General features: G+C 36.4%; 1 protein-coding gene across 5 annotated transcripts in view; it reads left to right on the plus strand.

The window, feature by feature from the left end:
- Window positions 1–23,612, plus strand: part of Hnf4g (hepatocyte nuclear factor 4 gamma) — a 147,346-nt gene that overhangs the window by 112,209 nt on the left and 11,525 nt on the right. For 4 of the 5 annotated variants that reach the window (XM_075971453.1, XM_075971454.1, XM_075971455.1 and 1 more), the window contains 5 exons: window positions 11,152–11,323; window positions 14,730–14,824; window positions 17,601–17,707; window positions 19,204–19,359; window positions 22,470–22,557. In XM_075971453.1, the coding sequence (XP_075827568.1) occupies window positions 11,178–11,323; window positions 14,730–14,824; window positions 17,601–17,707; window positions 19,204–19,359; window positions 22,470–22,557 (592 nt within the window). In that variant the 5' untranslated portion in view covers window positions 11,152–11,177. Of the gene's footprint in view, window positions 1–7,132; window positions 7,308–11,151; window positions 11,324–14,729; window positions 14,825–17,600; window positions 17,708–19,203; window positions 19,360–22,469; window positions 22,558–23,612 lie in introns of those variants that run through there. The other variant, XM_075971451.1, reaches the window with a different exon arrangement.

The raw sequence follows: 23,612 nt of genomic DNA on the forward strand, positions 1-23,612 counted from the left end.
TATGTAGAAAATTGAAAGTCTATTCGTCCATCAAACTCAGAAACAGTCTCTTCAAAGATCCCTTTTTTTAATTTAATTTTATTTATTTATTTTTATTTTTTTGATTTTTCGAGACAGGGTTTCTCTGTGGTTTTGGAGCCTGTTTTGGAACTAGCTCTGGTAGACCAGGCTGGTCTCGAACTCACAGAGATCCGCCTGCCTCTGCCTCCTGAGTGCTGGGATTAAAGGTGTGCACCACCGCCGCCGGCTCAAGGATCCTTTCTTGAATCACATAAAGTTCTTCAAAGACAATAGTACCACTCCCCTCTCAGCAGATATATTTTGAAAATATTTGCTTTTGCTTTCTTTGTAATTGTTTATGTGTATCTACGGGTGTGTGCTTATACTTGTGTGTGTGTATGTGTGTGTGTGTTTGTGTGTGTGTGTGTGTGCAGGGGATATGTGCAGGTGCCTGTGGAGTCCAGAAGACTCTTTGAGCCTGGACTTACAGAGTGCCCTGAGCCACCTCACTGTGGGTGTTGGGAACTGTGATCCTCTGCAAGAGTAGTTATATACTCTTAACTGCGAAGTCATTGCTCTAGCTCCACTGTTTTAATTGTATCTAATGTATCTTGGACCTTTTGTGGCCTTTAAGAGTCTCTTAATTCTAACACACATCAGAATCTACTAGACTGGCATGTAAGTTATGTATTAAGTTTCCACATAGTTAAAGAATGATACCTTGTGCAGAAGTCACCACCTCAGCTAAGATAATTAGTCCATATTAGATTAACATGCTTGCTCTTAAAATAATTATAATTATGTTGTATATTACTCAAAGTAGCAAATAAACATTTAAGTATTTAGTAAACGAGGGGTGAAATATTAACATTTTTGTTGTGAGCATATACCTATCTTTATTAAATGCCAATGCAATTACTTTAATTGATTGTTTAGTTTTATCCCAATCAAAAGGCACAATAAAGTATTGTTCTACTGTGGTATGTAAGGAAACTTTACTGAGGAATACTGAGAATCAACGCTTCATTGTGTGACAATATACACAATCTAGGACTTCATTTTAAAGCCAAAGACGTAACTCTTAGTTGTCTACTTATTTGTTTCCAGATGTAAAAGTTCATGGGTGTTATAGCACATTTATTTAAGATGCTTAGGGTGGAACATATACTCGGGATCATAAAAGTGCCATTAATTTTTCTTAAGCCCTATATCTGAAATACATAAGAAACAAGTACAACAGCAAACCGATCACTTCCTACCCTTTCTGCTGTATAATAGAGCAGGTTTGGTACTGGGTGCCATCATAATCTTTATTATTCTAACCAGCTTTGCTGAGGTTGCAGGAGCAGCAGTGATAATATGCCTTGTAAAACGAAAAAAATGTGCAAAAGCAGGGCCTACCCATGGAGCCTGTGCCTTATACCACACTTACTTCATTTTCGTTGCCAGCATAATCTGGATTCCGGTTAATAATTGAGTGTTAATCATCCTCTTATCTTCAGAAAAGGAGAGTCTGTTTTGAATCATAAGGCAACTGACCTTGAAGGCAAGCTGAATGCATGCAGATTTTGTATGTCTTCCAAAGGTTTCCTTCAGTGGATTTCTTGCTTCTGCCTGGGTCTCAGTGTGCGATCCTCGGTCTCAGTCTCACACGTTTCTGCGTCTTGAAGTTTACATGTATTTGTATGTTTTGTTACAAACAATAATCTTATGGTTTCATAGGTAAGTAGAACAAATATTTTAAAAATTTGGTCACAACGTACCTGTGTCCGCGGTCCATTTCTCAAAACACGACTATCAAATGACATTCTCTAGACTTGTGTGAGTTAATCACTTTCTACAAATAAAAAGAGGTTTAAGTTCATTTCTGAGTTGCTTGTGATCTGCAAGACATTAGTTGAGAAATGCCCTATGAAATAATCATTATTTTAAGAGAGGAATTCAAAATACATTTAAGCACAGTTATGAGAGTTGCATTTAGAGCTTAAAAAATTCATCAGTGCTAAGGAATAAATTGTCAGTATATAATACACTACTACTACTACTACGAATAATAACACTAATATACTTTTGTAATTCAGGAAAGACTGTCCTATCTGTCCTAATGAGTTGATGTGATTCTGATGACCACTACATGGGTTTATTAGAACAAAGAACAAGAAAATAAGAAGAAAAGATGGTTTTGTTTCTCTAGAAAATTATATGTATTTGGACTTTTGAAAAATACTAATCTTTCTTAGGGTTAAGCACATCATTATAGCTAATGGAAAACTTGGTTGTGTAAGTGACAGCAAAATTTTCTTTGAAGACAAACACTTAAATAATTGTCTGCCTTGACTTCTTTTTATTTTGCAGTTTCTCTTTTCCTCAAACTTAAAAAGAGAGGCAAGCTTTTCATTTCAAAGAGGGATGATAATTTAGTCAGTTCAATAATAGCAAGGAAGTGAAATGATCTTATTGAGTTTTTATAAGAAGTGAAAAGTTGAAGGTTGTTTTATTTTTAATTAATATGTCATTTTGTTGAATAGATGCTATCAACTGATGGTTTTCTGTTTATAGTGAAAATTACTGTCTGGGTGTGGATTATTACCTCCTTCACGTAGCTTTCAGTGATTGTATTTGTGTGGTTTTCATGTTAGTAAAGTAGAATATGGAAATTATGAAAATTACAGATATACCTTGGGGATTAAATTTAAAGAACAAATTTTACTAACTATACTTGAAAATAAAATGTTTTTATATAGGTATTAGCATCAAAATTGCTTCCATGAAAATGTTCTAATGAAAATAACCTTGATTTTTATTAGCTTGTTTTCTTTTTTAAATCACACTATGAAGGAATGATTAAATCAAATATAAAGTATAGAACAATTTAACAGACTTAATAGTCTTACAGATAAGATAGAAATGTTTCTGCTATTAAGAGTCAAAGCTAAACTGAATTTTCTTTTGTAAGCACTACATTTATTGTTTTTAGCTCCTTCTGTTTCTCTAAAGAAAGTTTATGCAATTTTTAAGGCAATTTATAGAATCACCTCTTTGAGAAAAGCAGTTTTAAAAATCCTTGATCATACCAATTCAGTTGACACTTTAGTTACTGTCAACATTCCCTTCAGAGCAACTGACTGACCAGAGCTCGGAGAACACACATTTGATCTGTCAGAACTCTAGATTCTCCATAAGGAGCTGGAGTTTATTTCTCAGGCTTACTACAGATACTGAAAAGAGGACTCCTTTGAATCCAGCATTCAGAAGAGGAGTCCAAAGGATCTCTGTGAGTTTGAGGTCAACTTAGTTGACCTGGTGAGGTCCAAACCAGCCAGGGCCACAGTGCGGCCCATCCTCAAAGACAGTGAGAGAGAGCCAAGTGGTGGTGGTGTATGCCTTTAAATCCAGCTCTTGGGAGGCAGAAGCAGGCAGATCTCTGTGAGTTCAAAACCAGCCTGATTTACAAGTTCTAGTTCCAAGACAGCTAAAACTGCTACACAGAGAAACCCTCTCTCAAAAAACCAAAAACCAAAGACAGAGAGAGAAAGAAAGAGAGAGACAGGGAGGATGTATGTATGAGCTTATGAGCTTGTGAGCTTGTGAGCGTGTGAGTTTCAGGCTTTCAGGGGTAGGCAGCTGTACTCATGCACTCAGCTGAATGGAGAGTTCAGGAGCATCAGTTCCATCTCCTCGGAGATAATGCTTTGGGTTAAGCCTTGAAATAAGAGTAATATAATGTAGCCTTATGATTTCTTCCTACTCTTCTTAAAATCTAATGATCTTTAGTGTGAGAAACTGTAAGATGGAATTTTTTTTCTGAATTATGTGAACTCTACACTCACTTTTGAGTGTAAAATAAAAGTAAAACCAGACTATGATACTTCTTTTGATTATGATGCACAATAAACAGCTCAAACGAACAACTTGAAACCTTTCTTTCTGTTTCACCTTTCCTTCCCTCCTTCTAGGCTTCCCTCCTATAACTCAGGACTACATGGGAAACACAAGGAAAACCAGGATGTGATACTTATTTTCTTTATGATTCATAATCATCAGCTCAAAGTGAACTTTTTCTGTCTTTTATTCACTTCAATTTCTCCTTCCCTCTTCATACTTTCCCCTTAGTCTTCCTGTCATCCTTCATATTCTGATATCTTGAAGAAATAAAATATTCTAAATAGACTTAAACAAAATAGAAATAGAGAATATAGAATAAAGGCTTAGAAACAGAGAATCTTATTCTCAGTTTGTGAAAATGACTGTAAGTCAATTATTTGTACCAGTAATCTCAATTTAAAGCCAATGTATAATCAATGCTTTGGTTTAGCTAACTCCTGTGATGAACTCAGACCTTTAGTCTCCGTTAGGGAATGCAATAATTTTCATGCAGGATGGTTGCCTCCCATTGCTTCACACACCTCTGGAGCGCTGGCTGAAGTTGATGTCCAGCATGTTCCTCTCATTTCTTCTTGCTATTTCATTTCATAATATATTATGGCATTTTTTGTTTAGTAACTCAGTAAATTTTCTATAACCTATAGAACCTATAAAAAGACTTTTACCTCCTTTCATCACCTGATGAAGGTTAATATTCATGAGGATGACTATGTGTTTGTCTTTGGGTTCACCTTCTTACTTAGCTTCTCTAGGAACATGCATTATAAACTCATTGTCCTTTATTTATGGCTAGAAACCAAATATGAGTGAGTACAGCCTAGGCAGTTTGGATGCTCACCTTTGGAGACCTGGATAGAGGTGGGCGGTCCTTGGGCTTCCCACAGGTCAGGGAACCCTGATTGCTCTTCCAGCAGATGAGGGAGGGTGACTTGATCGGGGGAGGGGGAGGGAAATGGGAGGCGGTTGAGGGGAGGAGGCAGAAATCCTTAATTAATAAATAAATAAATTAATTAATTAATTAAAAAAAAAGAGGAAAAAACAACAACAAAAAAAGACTTTTATCTTTTTCCTTTAATAAATTAAAATAAATGCTATGGGATGAGTAAAAGTAGGTTCAAGTAAGTAGAGTAAATCTTTTTAAGAGCTGGAAAACTGTAAGGCTTCTCCATTCAAATTACTCCATGGGTAGCTTTGTCTTGATCTCTGTTTATAAAGACATTGGTGACTGAGGACAGTGCATGGGATTTATGTTAAAAAGGGGGGGTCCTTAGGAATGTATAACGTTTAGTGTGTTTTCATTATACAACCAAACATTAGCATGTCTACCACAGAAGTCAAAAGGATCGGACATGCTCATTCTTATGATTATCTATCTAGTTTTCTGCTTAATTAGTTTAGAAAATTATCAGTGCATGAATATGAAAAGAAGGATTTTTCGGTATAAGCTTGTAATCTGAGAAAAATGCTGGAGAATCCTTCCTTTTGTTAATTGATGCTGACTGGATGCTGTGAGTGTCCCTATGTCTGACTTCCATTACAAAAGCAAACTGTACTCGAAGGGATGTGTCTGGCATTTTGGACTGCTTGTAGCCTTACGATCTTCCTCTGGGAAAGGCAAAGAATAATTTACAATTACGTGTGTGGGAAACATTTTCTATCAGAATCTAGATCCAAATAATTCAAGCAACTTCTTAAAGATTCTTCCACCTTGAAGAGGAGTACCCTGGTCTGATCGTCACATGGAAACAGAACAGTTTAGAATAATCAGAAAACTATGGGGTTACTCTACTGAGCTGTGTTTGTGTTGGTTTTAGTATTGACAGTGTAATAATCAAAGATCGCACTTTGCTGTTTAGTTACCATGTAGATAAGAAAGGATGCGTGCTGGGCACACAGTCTTTTGGTCTTCTTGGGAGCATAGCCCTATTACCACAAAGAGGAACAGCCTCATATAAACAAAAAGCCCAGTATGCACTCGCTGCTACTTCTCCAAAAATGTAATAACTGTGTTTAACCTTCATTGAAACGTTCTCCACTTTAAAGTAATTATTAGTTGTCAATTGGAAATACATTTTTCCTTTTTGTGAGGGCAAAGAGACTATTCCAATGATCAGTACAATTTGGTGTGTTTAGCTAATGTGACATATTTTCTTCACAGTCCTTCCTATGTGTTGAGTTTGTCTTAATATGCTATATTTCTCTGGGGAATGTAATAATATCTAAGAATATCCATAAGAGCAGAAAATTAATTTCCAAGATTAATTTACTATAATCTTTGAAAATATAGACTATAAATATTCAAAATTAAAAGAATCATGAAAAAGTAGGTAGAGAATTTTTTTAAAAAAATAAGATCAGTAAACATATTTTCAGCAGTAAAATATTGACACTCAATATACTAAGTATTTCCTGAACTCAGAACGCTTCTTGCTACAATAACATATAAAAGAAAAACCATGTTGTGTCTGTCATGTATGTTGAAGTTAATGAGATACACTAGGAATAGCTTCATTTGGTTAATGCTTCAGATGTAATTAGATAAAGTCAAAATAAATGCCTCCTTATTATCATCACTGGATTGCAGCGTACTGGCCACTTTCTTGGGTCTGCCCTCCAGAAATTCCCAACTGTGGCGTGACACAGACGGTAAACTGATAGGTGGGGAGGATACTGCGCAGCTAGCTCACGTAGAGACATTGTCTTTATGCTGCTAGAACACATCATAAATCCTGACCGTACAAACTGTGAATCTGTTCTACTCCAAAATAAACAAAGTCGGTTTTATTGTGCATATAAAGGAAACCTGACCCTGTTAAGTGTTCAGTGTGTTAAGTGACAGGTTTCAGTGTTCACTTACCTAATGGTAAAGGGAAGATGAGTTTGACTTCTCAAAATGTGTGGTCTGTGCGTTGAAGCTCCTCATGTAGGCTACCATCCCTGACAAAAACCTGACAGCAACTAAAACCTGACAGGGATTCCTGTCTGTGTTTAACCCCTCTTTAAGTGATGTCATTTACTGGGTCCTGGAAGTCCACTTAGAAAATCATGTTAGTCTACTAAGCACTTCAATGAGGCAATTCCACGAAGCATTCCAAGATTATCACAAGGAATTGCACTCGTATGCCATAAAAGAAAAATGAGCAGAATATGGCCTGCTGGAGGAGTTACAGTTTGACAGCCCCTCCCACAGAAGCACTGAAGTCACCCATTGACACTTAGCTCCGGTTTGCACTCCCAGCCGGAAAGCCTACCAGTGGCCACACTCTGGGCTTGTGGAGTCATTTGTATGTGAGTCTCTCAGCCGATGATGAGGGTGTCAGAGCCGATGCTGGACATGGACATGGGAAACTACAGCGAAGTTTTGGATCCAACTTACACAGCTTTGGAGTTTGACACTATGCAGATTCTGTATAATTCCAATGGTGAGTTTGTGCACTCATATGGAAGAGAAACCAGCCCCAGAGGAGAAGGAAGTGGCGCTCCTTGAGGAGGCTGGCTTAGCTTCATTGCTGGGGAATTCAAGAGATGGTTTTAAGGCTACAAACCTGAGGCTTTTTGCAGCATCACACAATTTCAGATCATGTTGTCGTAGCTGTGTACTACGAGAGGTAGAACAGCTTGTATTTGTGTTATAGAGTTACCTCAGAACTCTGTATAGGCCAGTTGGGGTAAGAAGCATAGTTTCGAGGGCTATTTTATTTGTTGTCTGTCATAGTAATAAGTAATTTTGGCAGATTGGCCTTGGGAGTACATTTTCTATGCAGTGTTTAAAGTGGCTTATGGGCATCTTTACATAGTATGCTGGGGAGTTTACTGGGTCACCGTTCCTCTCATTTCAGTACTCCATGGATGGTGATGAGAAACTACACTTAAAATGACTGTGCAGTTGCTTCTCTGGCCACGGATAGAAAAGAAATAAAGGTTTATATTATAACCCCAGGTGGCAGGCTAATATTTAGCTTTGCAGAGCTCTTGGCATTTATCTACTGTAACATTTTAACTTTAAATGTGACATGGATTGTTTGGGGTCGGGTCTTTATGTAATACCGTTTACTAGTCACTCTGCATGTATTGCTTTTCCTAAGGAGAACGCTTGCCCAAATAGGTTGGAACTGCTAGACCTTACAATATTGTATGTTATGACAGATGTGTGTACTTGTGTTTGTGTCTGTGTGTCTCTGTGTATGCTTGTATAGCTCAGGACTTAGGAATCATCTTATGATTACCTTAATAGTCTACGGAACTGTCAACTTCACTTACATTTTCAATAAGCGAGAACTTTATAGTGGGGAGATGTTTAAAAATTGAAAAACCCAATTCTGTAATTTAACACAAATACACAGTGAAGCTGTAGTTTAATTCTTAGAAATGTACAGTTTTGATAAAAGACAGTCAGTTAAGTATCTATTAAAGTAGAATCAGAGTTTTAAATAACAGACCACAGATTTGCAAGTAGTAGGTATAGATGTTCTCTCTCTCTCTGTATGTATGTATATATATAGCATTTATCAGCTTATATAAAATAATTCATATTCATAACTACTTCTGCATTAGTGTCTAATTTGTTTGTAGCAACATTGCCAACTGCATGTAAATATTGTGTTAAACTTGAAGCCAGAGTTAAATTTGTGTTTAATATTTCAGTGTGATCCAAGAGTACAGATGATTTCAGATACTTCCTTTTAAAATATTTTTTTTATTTAAAGCAATTTTTAAATTTATCTATGTTTTCATGATATTCTTCCCTCTCTCAAATCTGTCCAAACCTACTCTCCTCCCTACCCACCTAACTTTAAATTCTTTCTCAAAGAACAAAAACCCAATATAACAATAAAATCCTCAAAACCAAGAAACCAAATCAAAACAGCACCTGGAAAAAAAACAATACAATATGACAATGACAAACCCAGCAAACTCTAACCAAATGAAAGCACACAAAAGCCAGGAGAGTCCCTCATATAGGTCAGCTGCTCTTGAACATGAAGCCTTCCCTCGAGTGCTTGACATACCTGATAGACTTCCCCTCTAGTGGAGAAACCTGATTTCCCCTCTCCCAGCTCAGCTGTTAACCTTTACACTAGTGACAAGTTCTCATTTATATTTTTAAATATAACAAAATAAAACATAATAAGATAAAACAAAACGATCATATTGAAGTTGGATAAGGCAAACCAACAAAAGGAAAGGAGCCTAAGACACATGATTCAGAGATACACTTATTTGTACAGTCAGGAATGCCATAAAACACTAAAGTGGAAGGCATACTATTTATGGACGAAGTGTAGATCTGTGAAGGCCCTGTGTGTGCTGACTCAGCCTCTGTGAGTTCATATGAGCCTGGCTTACTTGATTCAGAGGGATCTGTTTTCCTGACATCCTGCATTCTCTCTGGCTCGTACACTCATTCCACCTTCACTTCTGAGAGATTCCCTGAGCTCTGAGAGGAGGGATTTGATGGACACTTTCCATTCAGGGATGAATAATAGCCTAAGGCCTCTCACGTCCTGTATAATAACTCACTGTGATTTCAGACAATAAGGTATTGCTAATATCTTATTAATGTTATAAAAAATTTCTAATATTTATATTCTACATTTTGTGATGTCACATGATTAATTTTCAGTATATTTTTATAAAATTTCCTTTTACCTTTATGAAATTGCATATCACAACATTTATCTATTCAAAAACATTGTGTATTCTTAAGTAGAATATGAATAGTATTACATAATGTATGTAATTAGTATTTGCCAACTTTTAAATTTAGTGGTAGAGTAATTGCTTATTATTATACCTATATTATGCATTCAGTTTATTTTTAATTAATATTTTAAGGTTGAATCTATGTTTTTGTGATTACTAGATTACTAGGCAATTGCTTTGTCATTCAGCTATATCCCCAGTCAATCAAATTCAAGTTTTACTGTAGTACCTTATATATTTCAATGTCTTTGAGTTCATTGGAGTTCATTAAATATTTTCAACAATACAAATTCATTAAAGAGTATTTATATATGACACACACACACACACTATATATATATATATATATATATATAGTCTTTTCTCTTCAAACTGTTCAATGTTCCACTCTAGCTATGCACAGTTCTAGGAGGTGGGAAGAGTAGGATGAGTAAACCGCATGAGTTCTCTGGCGTCATGATGTTGGTGTTCTGTGTAACAATGGACATGAGCCAACCCAATGATAATGTAACTTAAAATAATAGTAGTTTGTGGAACTCTAGGCTCTTCTTGAAAGACAGGTGGGAGCTCAATTTGATTTAGTAAGGAAGATTCATGCTAAATGGGGGAAGTAATCAGACCCCTTAAACTTAGCTTACATCCAGGCTTGGAAAAGTCCAGGAAACTATTATCAGTACAGTGGACGAAATCAGGATTCAAAGAATACAAAAGTAACAGGAATGTAGAGCAGGGCACAGAATGAAAGCTGTGAAAGACAGTGGGAAGAAGTCAAACAGGGCCGGAGTAGGGGACTTCAGTCATTTTGGGTCATTGTGCAATATTTGGCTTTCTGCTTTGTAATGAGAAGTCATAGCGGTATTGGATGAACAAAGGTTACAGGAAGTGACTGTTGCAAAATAAAGAGGACATCTTCCTTACAGATGTTAGTAAGTAAAATACTTAGAAATCTATTCTAATAACACTTGGGAAGGATGATGGTACTGGATAAAAGGAGACTACGTTGAAGGAGAAAAATGGAATAAATAATTATCTTAATTATGGGATCCCAGTAAGTTAAGTGGTGATCAGAATTCCCAAAGGCACCTAGTGCTTTATCTGTGTGGTGGAACTGTGGGCATTTATGAAGAGGACTGAATGAGGCAGAGACTCATTTAGTAGGGGGTTGGAAATCCAAGTTCTCTTTTCAACTATTATGCTTGCTAGGTTTCAAAAGGAAACTTTGGTATAGATTCTTAAGTCTTTAATACTGTCTTCTGTGGTGTTATCTATGATATATCAGGGCATAAATAAGATCTGAGGAGTTTTCTTTCATACAGTTGATCTTGGATGTCATGAGATTGCATGAGCTTCCTTTGAGAAAGGTGGTAGTTAGGGGATTGAGCCTGATTGTAACCCAAAATTCAATGAACAGAAGTGTGAGACAGAAGCCTGAGAAAGAGGCTTGCAGCACTTTAAGGAAAGCACCAGAAAGGTACCATGACAGGCAAAGCCTGACTTCCAAGTAAGCAATAGGGCACTGTGCTATTGCCAACTGCACTAACTCTTCCCATCTTACTTCAACAGACAGTTCTGCCCCAGAAACCACAAGTATGAATACCAACGACAGTGGTGTCAACTGTCTGTGTGCCATCTGCGGGGACAGAGCAACAGGAAAGCATTACGGGGCATCCAGCTGTGATGGCTGCAAGGGGTTTTTCAGGCGCAGCATTCGGAAAAGTCACGTTTATTCCTGCAGGTATTGGAGCGCTCGTTTTTGGCAAAGTTTTCTTCATTAGTGTCTAAAGATGCCATGAGGGTGTCAAAAAAGTAAATTGAGCTCTTCCATGTCTCCGTAATTCTGAACAAAACTGCTAAGCTTCAAAGAGAGTGTGACTGTATGTGCAGTTCACGTCCACACTGGTAGTTCCATGGTATGAACAATTTGAAACCTGTAAATGTGTATAAAGACATTCATATACCTACCACCCAGTTTAGAGCAATATATTTGAAGCCTCCAGTGGACACCTCCCTGGCCATTTTGTCATTCTCTTCAGAGTTACAGGGGCAACTACCATCGAGAATTTAGTGCTAATCTTTTCCTTGTGTCTCTTTATTGTTTTATCACATGTTCATATGCCACTAAACAGTTTTTAAACCTGCTTAAGAAGTTTCTTAAGGTGTGTAGATTCATTTTTTAATTTTTCTTTCAGGCTCAATACATCCTTGATCTGTAAGAACAAAATTATTAAATTAAAGATGATTTTGTAATTACAACTCAAAGGGTGAAATTTGATTTTTTGCTTCAAACTACTTTTCATGTTAAATTTTTCATAATTGACAGTGTTTTGCCTAAGTCTTATTTAATTACTTGATATGTCCATATATTCCTACTAGTCTTTTTGCTATTACCCAGTCAATATCATAGAAAAGTTTAAGTATTTATCCTGAATGATTTCTATAAAAATTCTTGAATATTGTTTAGGTTGAACTTGAGCTTTTGACAAAACTCACTGATTTTAACATAAGAAAAACTATTTTAACCTTGAAGGAACTAGAAAAAAAATAAATAAAAAAGTACGCTTTTGTTCTCTCAGTATTAGACATTACCACTTATTGTCACTGTTACTGTTTGGTTGGAATAGAGATTAAATTTGGGTCCCTCCACATGCTAGCCAAGTTGTCTACTTCTCCAGTTCTGCAATGCTGTTCTAAAAATAAGTTGGGCATTTGAGAATTAACAGTCTGGTAGCATTTGACTTTTCAAGCTGTAATAAATGATAATACATAACTCCCCTAATATTCACCTGGTGTTGTCATGTAATATTTGCAGGGGAGTTTGATATAAGTTTATAACAATACAAATCATCCACTTTTGAAATCTGACCAAGAAAAGAACATTTAGATGGTATTGTGTTTGTACACATGGGCATTTCATAGCTAAGCATGAATCATCTTCTCTACCAAACACATCTTCACTATGGTTACCTGACACACATAGAGTTCTTCACGTTAGCATCTAAGGAACAAAACAGCATAGAAGTTCCATGGTTTGGAGTCATGTGCACCATTAAAAGTAAAACACATCTCTATGAAAAGGGATGGTTCTGACAGTGGAATCTGATGTCTCGCATATTTCCTATATGGGGCGAGTAGGGAAAAATAGCTCCCAGGAAAGTTTCTGAGGAGTAGGGGCAGATGGAACTTTTGTCCCTTCTCACCATGTGTGCTGTCAGCCGGCTAAGCACATTCACAGCTTTGTTATCAAGCAAGCTCTGTGATCTCTTTTTAAATTGTTATTATATGGATGCAAATTAAGACACTATAATGTCTTTTTAGTAAAGTTTGCTTGTCTCAAATGCATCCCATTTCTTAGATTGATAAATTTTAATTTGGCTTTAACAGTCCTGTGATGCTGAAGCTGGCCTTTTCCTTCTAAAGTGCACAAATCTTCTACTTCAATACTGTACATAGAATGTTTTCTATAACATTTGTTAACATTTCTATGTCCTTGTTACACTTCAATTTCTTTTGATGGAAAATTTAGGCAGCATTCATATATTATGTACCTACATCAATATCTTGAACGTGTTAAGAGCTTAGTAACATATGTTTCTTTTGTTGTTCTTGTTGTTTAATTAATGTTCACTAAATGTATTCTCCTTATGGTTTTTGATCATTTGATTTTCTCCTTTGAGACTCTCCATCCATATATATATATAAAGTGCCTCGTCTTTCCTTACTCTAAGAGCACAGTTTACTTGTAGCCTTATTCTTATTCAATATTGAATTGTTGCCCTCAAATTTTTGTTTTTTGCTGCCCACACCTTTCAATAGGTCACAAAACATGTTTTACTTTCCTCATCATTTACTAATCATCTGTAAGAAATGAGGCAACAGCATCAAATGTAACCAGGAATTTAGAGTTTAGCATAGACAGAATTGTGTGACTACTGCTATCATCAATCAAGAGCAGCATTTAAGTATGCTCTTAAGAATTCCCTATTAGAGTATCCTCCAGTTTCATCAACTCTATGGCAGTGTGAGGAAACTGTTACTCTGCTTTCTGTTTCTATAGATTTGTCCTCTTTGGACACCACATTAGTCAACCATGCACTATGGGCATTTGGTATCACCTTTATTGGATGTGTTTTCAAGGTTCATCAACAGTGTAGCATGTCTCTTGGTGCTTCATTCTTACTAACAGATACTACTGTTCCATTGTCTGGGATTTTTATCTGTTCAGAACTCTAACATTTTCCTCACTAAAAGTGTTACTTTCTGGGCATGGTGGCACATGCCTTTAATCCCAGCACTCAGGAGGCAGAGGCAGGCAGATCTCTATGAGTTTGAGGCCAGCCTGGTCTACAGAATAAGTTACAGGACAGACTCCAAAGCTACATAGAAAATCCTGTCTTGAAAAAAATACACACAAAAAGCTACGCTACATATAGATTTTTTTCCTTTTTTTTTGGGGGGGGGGGTTATGTACAATAGCCCGGAATTGCTGTGTCTTATGTGTAGCCTTTTATTTATCTTTTTGATAGACCACTAAACATTCCTCCAAAGCAGCAGAAGCATTTAATATTCTATCCCACAGTGTCTAAAGGTTTCAATATTTTTTTTACATCTTCATCTACTAATGTACCACCCCCATCCCTGGGTTTTTAATAGAGAATAAGCTGATACATCATTAAGAATTATTAAGAATACATTATGAATGTATTCTCAGTGCAGTTCTTACTTGAAGTCATTTAAAACACATAGAATAAAAGCATTTAAAGAGAAAAAAAACATAATTGTAAAAGCTCTGAATCACTACACATTGTCCACTGTTCTGAAATTGTTTAGCAATAAACACCAAAAATTTATACGACAAAGATTTTAAAGCTGGGTTTGACTTTTGTGACTCATAATTATGTACACCAGCCCAAAATGATGTAGTCATTCAGTTTTATGTTAGTATGAAGACTGTTTAAGAGGTGAGCTGTGTGTTATCATGTATGTGCTGACCATGATACATTCAATCCTTAGAGAATTACTTTTTTACATGCTTTATAGTGAGCCTGATTTGCCTGTACTTACTTAAAGTCTCACTGTTTGCAGATGTGATTTCTTTGATAAATGGTGGTTTTCTGTGAGCTAATGTGTGCTTCCTGCTACAGGTTCAGCCGCCAATGTGTTGTTGACAAGGATAAAAGGAATCAATGCAGATACTGTCGATTACGAAAGTGTTTTAGAGCAGGAATGAAGAAAGAAGGTAATAATAACGATAATGATGATGATGATGATAATTAACATTATTGATGAAAATTGATAACAATGTGTAAGAATTCTCAATAATCACATCACCTACTTATAAGCTCTGATTTCCCTCAATATATTAATGGGGAATCTGTCAGAGTTCCTCGAGGTAAAGAATTTAGCCAGTAGTGCAGTAAGTGGTAGAGCTGGTGTTTATCTGCTCCGTTTCTGACACCACTCGCTATGCAGGCAAAATCTATGGGTCTTCAAATCTGAAGACTAAAGCTATGGATGTATGGCATACACAGTTTTCATTCTTAGTAACAACTGGGTATATTTACTTATCTCATGAACATCACCTACATCTTTTTATACATTCCTCCATTTAAAAATATCCGTGGAGATTGCTGTTTCCCAAATACTGTTCCAGGTACTGAGATTTGAATTTTGAACTTGATAGACAAAATAATCCTCTATCTTGAAAATTTTATATTCTATTCAAAAGCAGAAGCAGTGCAGATATGGTTTTAATATGTGTTGTTTTATTTTCATCAGGTTAAGTCATCTCATTCTATCTTTTCAATTCTGATTTGATTAGAAATGAGAGTGTTACACATCCCTAACACCTGGTAGACTTAGCAGCTGTAAGAGTTTTTGCCTATAGTTTATCAAGTGCATCTGTCTGTCACATGCAAAGCGCTGTTTTCCACAAGTGTACTACAAACTTAAAAAATAAAGTTAAATTTAATCATGATGCTGTAGAAGTAAGAAAAATAAGGAATCCATCTCAGACATAGCTCTTTTTCTCTTAACACAATAATTTAAAATTATGGAAATTTTGTTAGCTGTTATTATGTTGCTAAACTTAAAAGAATATTACAAAAGTAAAGTTCACTAAATTAAAGAGGCAATTTCTCCTTTAACAAGTGACATAGCTAATGTCCTAAGAGCTACATTAGGTAGTTCAAATAAATAATTGCACAATTTATAAAATAAATTTTTGACTTATTACCTCCTACCAATCTTTACCTTATAAATTATAAACAATACCAAGCCTACATTTCCCTTTTGAGTCTTACAATTTATGAAATAAAATTACCTTTGAAAATAGTGAAATTACATCTTTTAATGTTCATAAAATGATGTGTTTTGATTTTAATAAATAGATTAAAAAGTAACTTTTGAGTTTCAATAAACAGAAAAAAATATCAAATTAATTAAGGGGAAACAGAAATGTGGATTCATGTAAAACTTGAAAGCAGTAAATATTTTGTAAATGTTTATGATATTTTCAGCATTTTTAAAGTTTGATCATATGAATGAAATTTAGAAAAGCAGAGGGATGTCTTATTTTTCATGTCTTATGTGTATTTTCACATAAATGGAAAATAATTTTAAAAAATGAGCTATTAGTAATTATGATTTTTAATATAAAATGTTAAATATTTGATCTACCATAATGATGTCTCTTTTAGACAAAAGCCCATTATTTTTGTCTGCTTACTTAACAGGGTCATTAGCTGCTACTTTTAGGTCTCTGTGACATCGATGTAAAAATTGTTGAATTTTTCTGTTGGAAATAACTTTGGTGGTTTGATATCATCACCTCTTCTTTCTTCCTTCCTTCCTCCCTTCCTTCCTTCCTTCCTTCCTTCCTTCCTTCCTTCCTTCCTTCCTTCCTTCCTTCTTTCCTTCCTTCCTTCCTTCTTTCCTTCCTTTCTGTTTTGGTTTTTCGAGACAAGATTTCTTTGTGTATCTTTGGAGTTTGTCCTGGAACTTGCTCTGTAGGCCAGGCTGGACTTGAACTCACAGAGATCCACCTGTCTCTGCCTCCCGAGTGCTGGGATTAAAGATGTGCACCACCATTGCCCAGCCAATATCAACATATTTCTAACAAAATTAATTAGAGAATTTATTGACCTAATAATTGAGGGACTATAGGTCTTTTTTTTCTTTTGTCTTTGGTTATTGGAAGTTCATTTTATGTCCTTATTTTTGAAATTTAACTTTGATATCTGACATTTTTATTTGAGTATTTATGCAAATTTATGGGGTTATGCTTCCTTTTTTCCCCCTTATGCTTAAAAATTCAGTTTTCAGTAATAGTTTTGGACATGTGCATATTTGTTCTTTTCACTATGAATCACAGAAACAGGACTACTTCTCTCAGACCATTTTATATGATGTAAGGGATGATTTAATATTTCTGAGAAGCAGGTATTCTGGTCTCTGTCTTCTAGAGGGATACCTCAAATTGTGCAATGATTTCTGAAGTGAATATCTGTAAACATTGCTTTATAAAAGGTCACAGATTTGCTTAAGCCATCTTAACTAAAATAAATTTACTCTCCATTATGGTAGGTGTTTTATGGTTAAAAGAAATAGGAATTTCAGAAAGTATGACTCACTCACATCTGACAGTGACTTATATTTGACCTGGCCAACCTGGCAGGCAATGTTCCTTCTCTAGCTACCTTACAGCTTTAACTGGGAGAGAATAAGAAGCCATCTTATTAAAAACATAGCATTTCAAAAGTGAGTGACCCAAAAGTTCGCAACCATACAATCCATCATGAAGTGCAAGCAACTCTATTTTATGAGTGCTGGTGACAAACTTGCCTATTCCTACTTTTGAAAGTAGTTCAAGAAGAAAAAAAAGGCAGTCTTACCTTTTACGTTTTGCCTTTTGAAAGACCATGTCTGAACTTCTGTACTTTTCCTTATTCCTAGCTGTACATCCTAGCCCATATTAGAGATCTAACTAACAGCATCTGTAATTTTTTTTTCATTAGCTGTGCAAAATGAACGCGACAGAATAAGTACCAGAAGAAGTACATTTGATGGCAGCAACATCCCTTCCATAAACACTCTGGCACAAGCTGAAGTTCGGTCTCGCCAGGTACCCACCACACCTCAGCACTGGCTCCGTTCAAGAGAATCTAATGTCTGCTGATGCAAAGTGCTGTAATCTGAGCTCACTGCTTTGGGCTCAGTGCTAAAGTTAACCTAGACAGGCTCAGACACATCACTTTGAACACAGTAGAATTGTTGACTTAGTTTTGAATTTTGTTGAGCAAGACCCTATCTTTAAATTGTTTGACTCTTTATTTATGAGGCTGAGTAAAAATAAAACACAATGCTCTAGTGACAATATTTTAGTCTAGTTGAACTGCTCTAATTTTGAAGGACTTTGCCATCAGAACTTCTTCCCTTAAAATTTATGTTTGAACTCAAAATGTCAATTTACTACCTCCTTAAGGAAGAGGTGTTTTTATGAGAATTAAAGGTAGAATTCTCAAAATGGGGAAGAAAGTAAATCATTATTTTCAGATTTTAGAATAAGAATATCAGGTGTAAAGTTAAAGTGGTAAGTCACCCATTTTACATATAAAGACCAATCATTTAGGGGTCTGTCATATAATCTTTTGAAGAGAGTATATTTTATCATTGCCTTTATTGGAAATGTTCAAGGTGTTTGTCCATGACAAAGCAAATTATGAAATAGCTAAGTAGTTAATCAGGCCCTGTAAGGAGGCAGTGAGTCTACTTTCATTCTTGATAACACTGGGGTAATATGATGAGGCTAACATCCCATTATCATCGCTATTACTTGCAGATTACTTGATGATCCAATAAAGCATTTAGAAAATGACTTAAAGGGGAACGGTGAGGAAACATCTGGGTGCACATGACAAATACATGCATATGTACACACACGTACACGTGTAAACCTATGGTTAATATTAATTTTACAAAACTTTGATTATGTAGGTTGCCTTTTCATGAGACAGCATTTTAAAGTATCATTTGTATTTTCATACAGTTGAAAGTCATTTGCAATTTAAAAATGATTATCATTATGTGTCAAGCATTTCACCATTGCCTAGTCAAAGGGTTGTTTCTTAATTTTATTTTTATGGCCTTATATTTAATGTAGTGTCATAAATATTTGTAGTTTCTTTCCTAAATATTTCCCACATTTTATAAATTTTATTCACTAGCTATTTTCATACAAATTAAAGAAGGACTTAATGAGAATGTGAGTTTTAATTAAAAATAAAATCAGGGTATTTTTTCTTGTGGTTACTATTAATTTCTTTAAATAACCAGGCTGAACTACAAAATTCTGAAAAAGCCTTACCTGGTTTATAGATGTAGTATTTAAAATAAAATTATGCTCTTAGAGTATGGATTTATATATACATATTTTCAATTTAACTTTAACCCAAGGAAGATTTTATTTTTCAAATTAAAGATGTTTAATATATATAAAAGCACTATGATAATGATAAGTTTTGCATCCATGCTTTTTACTTTATAAATATAGGAGGAGAAGGTTAACTGGCTATCCAGTAGTTTCAATGATGATTAAATACAATGTTCTGTTAACCTTAGATCTCAGCCCCAAGCCCCAGTGCAAGTGCTGACATAAACCTGAAGAGAATTGCAAGCATCAGTGATGTCTGTGAGTCTATGAAGCAGCAGCTTCTGGTCTTGGTGGAATGGGCCAAGTACATCCCTGCCTTCTGTGAGCTGCCCTTGGATGACCAGGTATGACTTAGAAGAAACCATGGCTCCCTGAGAAAGTGCTTTGGATAGTTGATAAGCTCTTGTCTTTGATTTATATTTCTAATTTAATATATTAAACAATGGGTGGACTATTTTGTGAGTCAAATACGGGTCTTTTCCTCATCTTTTCACCTCCCTATTCCATCAAGAGACAGGATTGTCTGGTGTCTATTGTCAGGCTCTGATAAAAGCATTGATTGGTTAAGAGTTGATCAAGTAATTGTCTTTAGTCTTGGGGTTTAAATGTTACATGAGAAGGAAGGATAAATAACAAATAACCGCATTCGTGCGGTTTTCTGGTGTTAGAGAAGTAAATGTTTGTAAGTTAGAGGAAGGAGATGGTGTGCTGTACTGTCTTTAGTTTCCTGAAGGTCCATCATTAGTGTCTTCAGAAATGCCTGGGAACTCCTTGGCAGAAACCAAACAGGATATATTGGTGTCTTTGTGGATCATTTATATAATTAGCATGTCAGGTTTTTCTCTCATTCTATCAGTTTTGCTCTGGCACTTATTGTTTTGAAATATAGGTGTGACACGGTACCCACAGAGCTGAAATCTTAAAAAAAAAAAAAAGAAAAGAAAAGCAAAATAAGATATAATCTTCTTTCCTAACATATGCATTTTTAAACTTGGTATATTTATATTAAGAAATTTAATTAATAACTAGAAACTTGGATTTCCTAATTAGCATATAAGGATTCGTTTGGATTCGAGTCACTTTGAACTTTTCTTTCTAAAGATTGTATACCTTCTCATAGATGAAAATGGTCTTAAAATCTCTATTTCTTTCACACTGAAAGAGTTAACCAAACCAAGACTTTAAGCCAGTGTGTGTGTATACATCCTCTGACCAATGTAGTCACTGACGCAGAAAACTGTAACAAATATAAGAAAAACCAAGGGTGATTGTGTAAAAATCAAGAAAGAGGGAAATAGTCACACACCAGGACAGAGCAGAAGCTTCAGAGGAATGTAGAAGCTACAGTTCTAACACCAGGACAGAGCAGGACCATCAGAGGAATGTAGAAGCTACAGTTCTAACACCAGGACAGAGCAGGACCATCAGAGGAAGGCAGCAGTTACAGTTCTAACACCAGGACAGAGCAGGACCATCAGAGGAAGGCAGCAGTTACAGTTCTAGGAAGGCATTTTACTTGGTGACAGGAAAAAGTTCCATGAAAACTGAAATCACTCTTGCAGTGTTTTGTAACTCCCTTCCTGGTATGAGTCACAGTTATGGACATGTCGTAAAGATAGCTTGGCTCATGAGATTATGCCAGAGTGAATGATGCTAAATTGCTAAAACCTGCCAGTCTCACCCCAAGCAATATAAGTAGGGCTGTGTTATTTATCAGCTTTATATTTTTATTATCTTTAGTTTTAAAAATCCTGCTGACTTATATATAAAGACAATGGTTGAAATACTGGGAAATTGGAGACCAGTAACTAGTTTAAAAGTCTTTGTTTACTGCTCATTAATATTAACAACATAACGTTAGTAGTTATGGTTAGTGAATGTTATCTGTGAGGCACTGGGAAATGAACTCTCAAATGTATGATCAATTATGCTGTTCCATTTAATTCCTTTAGGAGCTCTGTGGGGTAGGTGTTATCTCCATTTTACAGTTCCTGAAACTGGACCTCAGATCAGTTTATCCCATCCATAAATCCACGAGATGACTATTTATTAGGAAACTACTGGTTTCAGTTAGGTGCTGAGGGGATCCTGCAGTAAAAGTGCAGATTGCTTCACTGGTCTCATAAACCTTGTGTTCTATTCGGGAGAGATTGACAATAAAAAATATGCATAAGTTATGAGTAAGTTGACTCTAGGTGGGGATAGGTTCTATGAAATTCCATAAAATGGAGCTAAATGTGTTGAAGGATGAGCAGGTCTGGGATGGAAGGACTTAGAGTGGGAATCCGAGAAGGCATCCCCCAAGAACAGATTGGCGGGGACCAAGGTCGAGGAGAAGAATCCTGAGTGCGTGCACACTGCGCTCAAAGGTTCTCAGGCAGGTGGAGCAGCGTGAACAGTGAGTGCTGGGTGATAACGCAGGGCCGGGGCAGGAGGCAGAGGAGGGAATGTCTGCTCACCTCGTGTCATCTCTGAGGCCACAACGGAGAGATCTGGATTTGCTTTCAAAGACAATATGAAGCCACTGAAAAGTTTATAGCCGAGGTGTTGTATTGATTGAGCTCCTCATATACACGTATGAGAAGATGCGTCACCTGGGGAAGTAATAGAGAAGCTAAAAACAACTACTGAGTTTGCTGGAGTGGTCCAGGAAACAAGTGACCGCCTGGACCAGGGTGTAAATCACAGAGAAGAAAAGCAGTGGATGGATTGGGTTTACACTTTAATCAGCATCATTGAATAATTTGAATGGAGAACACTCCAAGTGGCCTCCTGTTCAGATGCAAACAATTCCATATGGATAACGGCACCATACTGCGCAGGGGACAGAGGAGAGGCAGTTGCTTGGGATGAGCTACTCTAATCTTGTTTCCTCTGGAGGCTCAGCACACAGCTGAGTGTAAGAATGAAGCTCTGTCCCCATGCTCACCGCTGTAAATCAGACAGCCAACCTAGAAACAGGCAGGAGCCAATCAGCTTCCCTTCTTCTTTGCAAGCCTATGGTTTGCTTTTGTTTATATAATTTATTATTTGCAGGAAATCATGTTTGTACATATTTGTACATAATTCTCAGGGCTACATTTGGTAATACATTTATATATGAAAACAAAGGAAATCCAAACCTATTAGTAAATGTATGTTGGGTTTAAACAGGAATACAAGGTGCAGGCCACAAAACTGGGCTGTGAAGAAAAGTCTGCTCCATTCTGCTTGCCTTGAAAACAGAAGATCCGTTTTTCTCTGCTACCCCAGAGCAACTGTTTCTGAGGTGCTAAGAGCAAAACCTAGGAAACCTCATCATTTTAAGTATGTATGAATATTGTATGCTAGGAAAAAAAAAGGCAGAAAAGGAGGCAGGCATAAGGAACAGTGTAAGTTAATCAGACTCACCTTGTACTGCCTTTTAATCATTATATTTTATAATTAATTGTTAAACTTCAAAACTTCCTTTAAGGTGGCCCTGTTGAGAGCTCACGCAGGAGAACACTTACTGCTTGGAGCTACAAAGAGATCCATGATGTATAAAGATGTTTTGCTTTTGGGTAAGATTTTTTTAAAGAAGAAATTATGCTTATTTTCTAGATATGATATGTGGGCTCTCTTCTGCATGTACAAAACACACAGTGGTGCTCTGTTTTCGAAGTGTGTGCTGTTTCTTCTGTCCTTCCTCAGCTCTAGTGTGGGGTGTGGTATGTGTGCATATGTGCTCGTGCTTGTGTGTGTTTGTATGTGTGTGTGTGTTTGTGTGTGTGTGTGTGTGTGTGTGTATGTGTGTATGTGTGTGTGTGTGTGGTACCTTGGGCCAGCAGAGAACAATTCTGTGTATCCCTGAAATGGAATCAGGTCCTCCCGCTTGGATGAACCCATCTTTACTCACTGGGCAGTCTTGCTGGCCCTACTTCTCTTTGTTTTGATTGAATGTAAGTTCAGAATACTGTGAAATGATGGGGAGACATTGAAATTGCAAAATGTGATAGAGATTTTGCTCCATAATCTTGATGCTGACTTGTTTAAGAAATAACTATTTAAATGTCCAATTATTGAATCCCACGTCCTTTCATGCTCTATCAGAGACTGCTTAGTAGGCTAGTTTATACTCTTTTAAGGAACATGTTTCTTTCCTATGATCTTGTTGTTCACAATACACTATAAACTAATTGTATTAGAAAGGGCGGGCAATGTCTGAAAACTACTGGTAGGTAGAATTGTAAGAATCAGCAAAAGTAGAACAGAGGTTGGGCAGTGGTGGTGCATCCCTTTAATCCCAGCACTAGGGAGTCAAAGGTTGGTGGGTCTCTGTGAGTTTGAGGTCAGACTGGTCTACAGAGCTAGTTCCGGGACAGCCAGGGCTGTTACACGGAGAAACACTGTCTCAAAAAACTGGAAAAAAAAAAAACAGTAGAAAAGAGTAAGTAGGGCGAAAAGACACAAGAAGACCCGGCGTTCTCCCTGAAGATTGTCTCCGTCCTGTCCTGTTAACTGAAAAGTTTAGCTTCAAAGTGACATTTAAGTCCCAAATGTAAATGAATGGGACACGATGTAAGAGTGCTAAGTATTTATTGAACATATACACTTATTAAATGCTCTGCTTTAAGTG

This window comes from Microtus pennsylvanicus, chromosome 5 (assembly GCF_037038515.1).
Source record: "Microtus pennsylvanicus isolate mMicPen1 chromosome 5, mMicPen1.hap1, whole genome shotgun sequence".
Lineage (NCBI taxonomy): Eukaryota > Metazoa > Chordata > Mammalia > Rodentia > Cricetidae > Microtus > Microtus pennsylvanicus.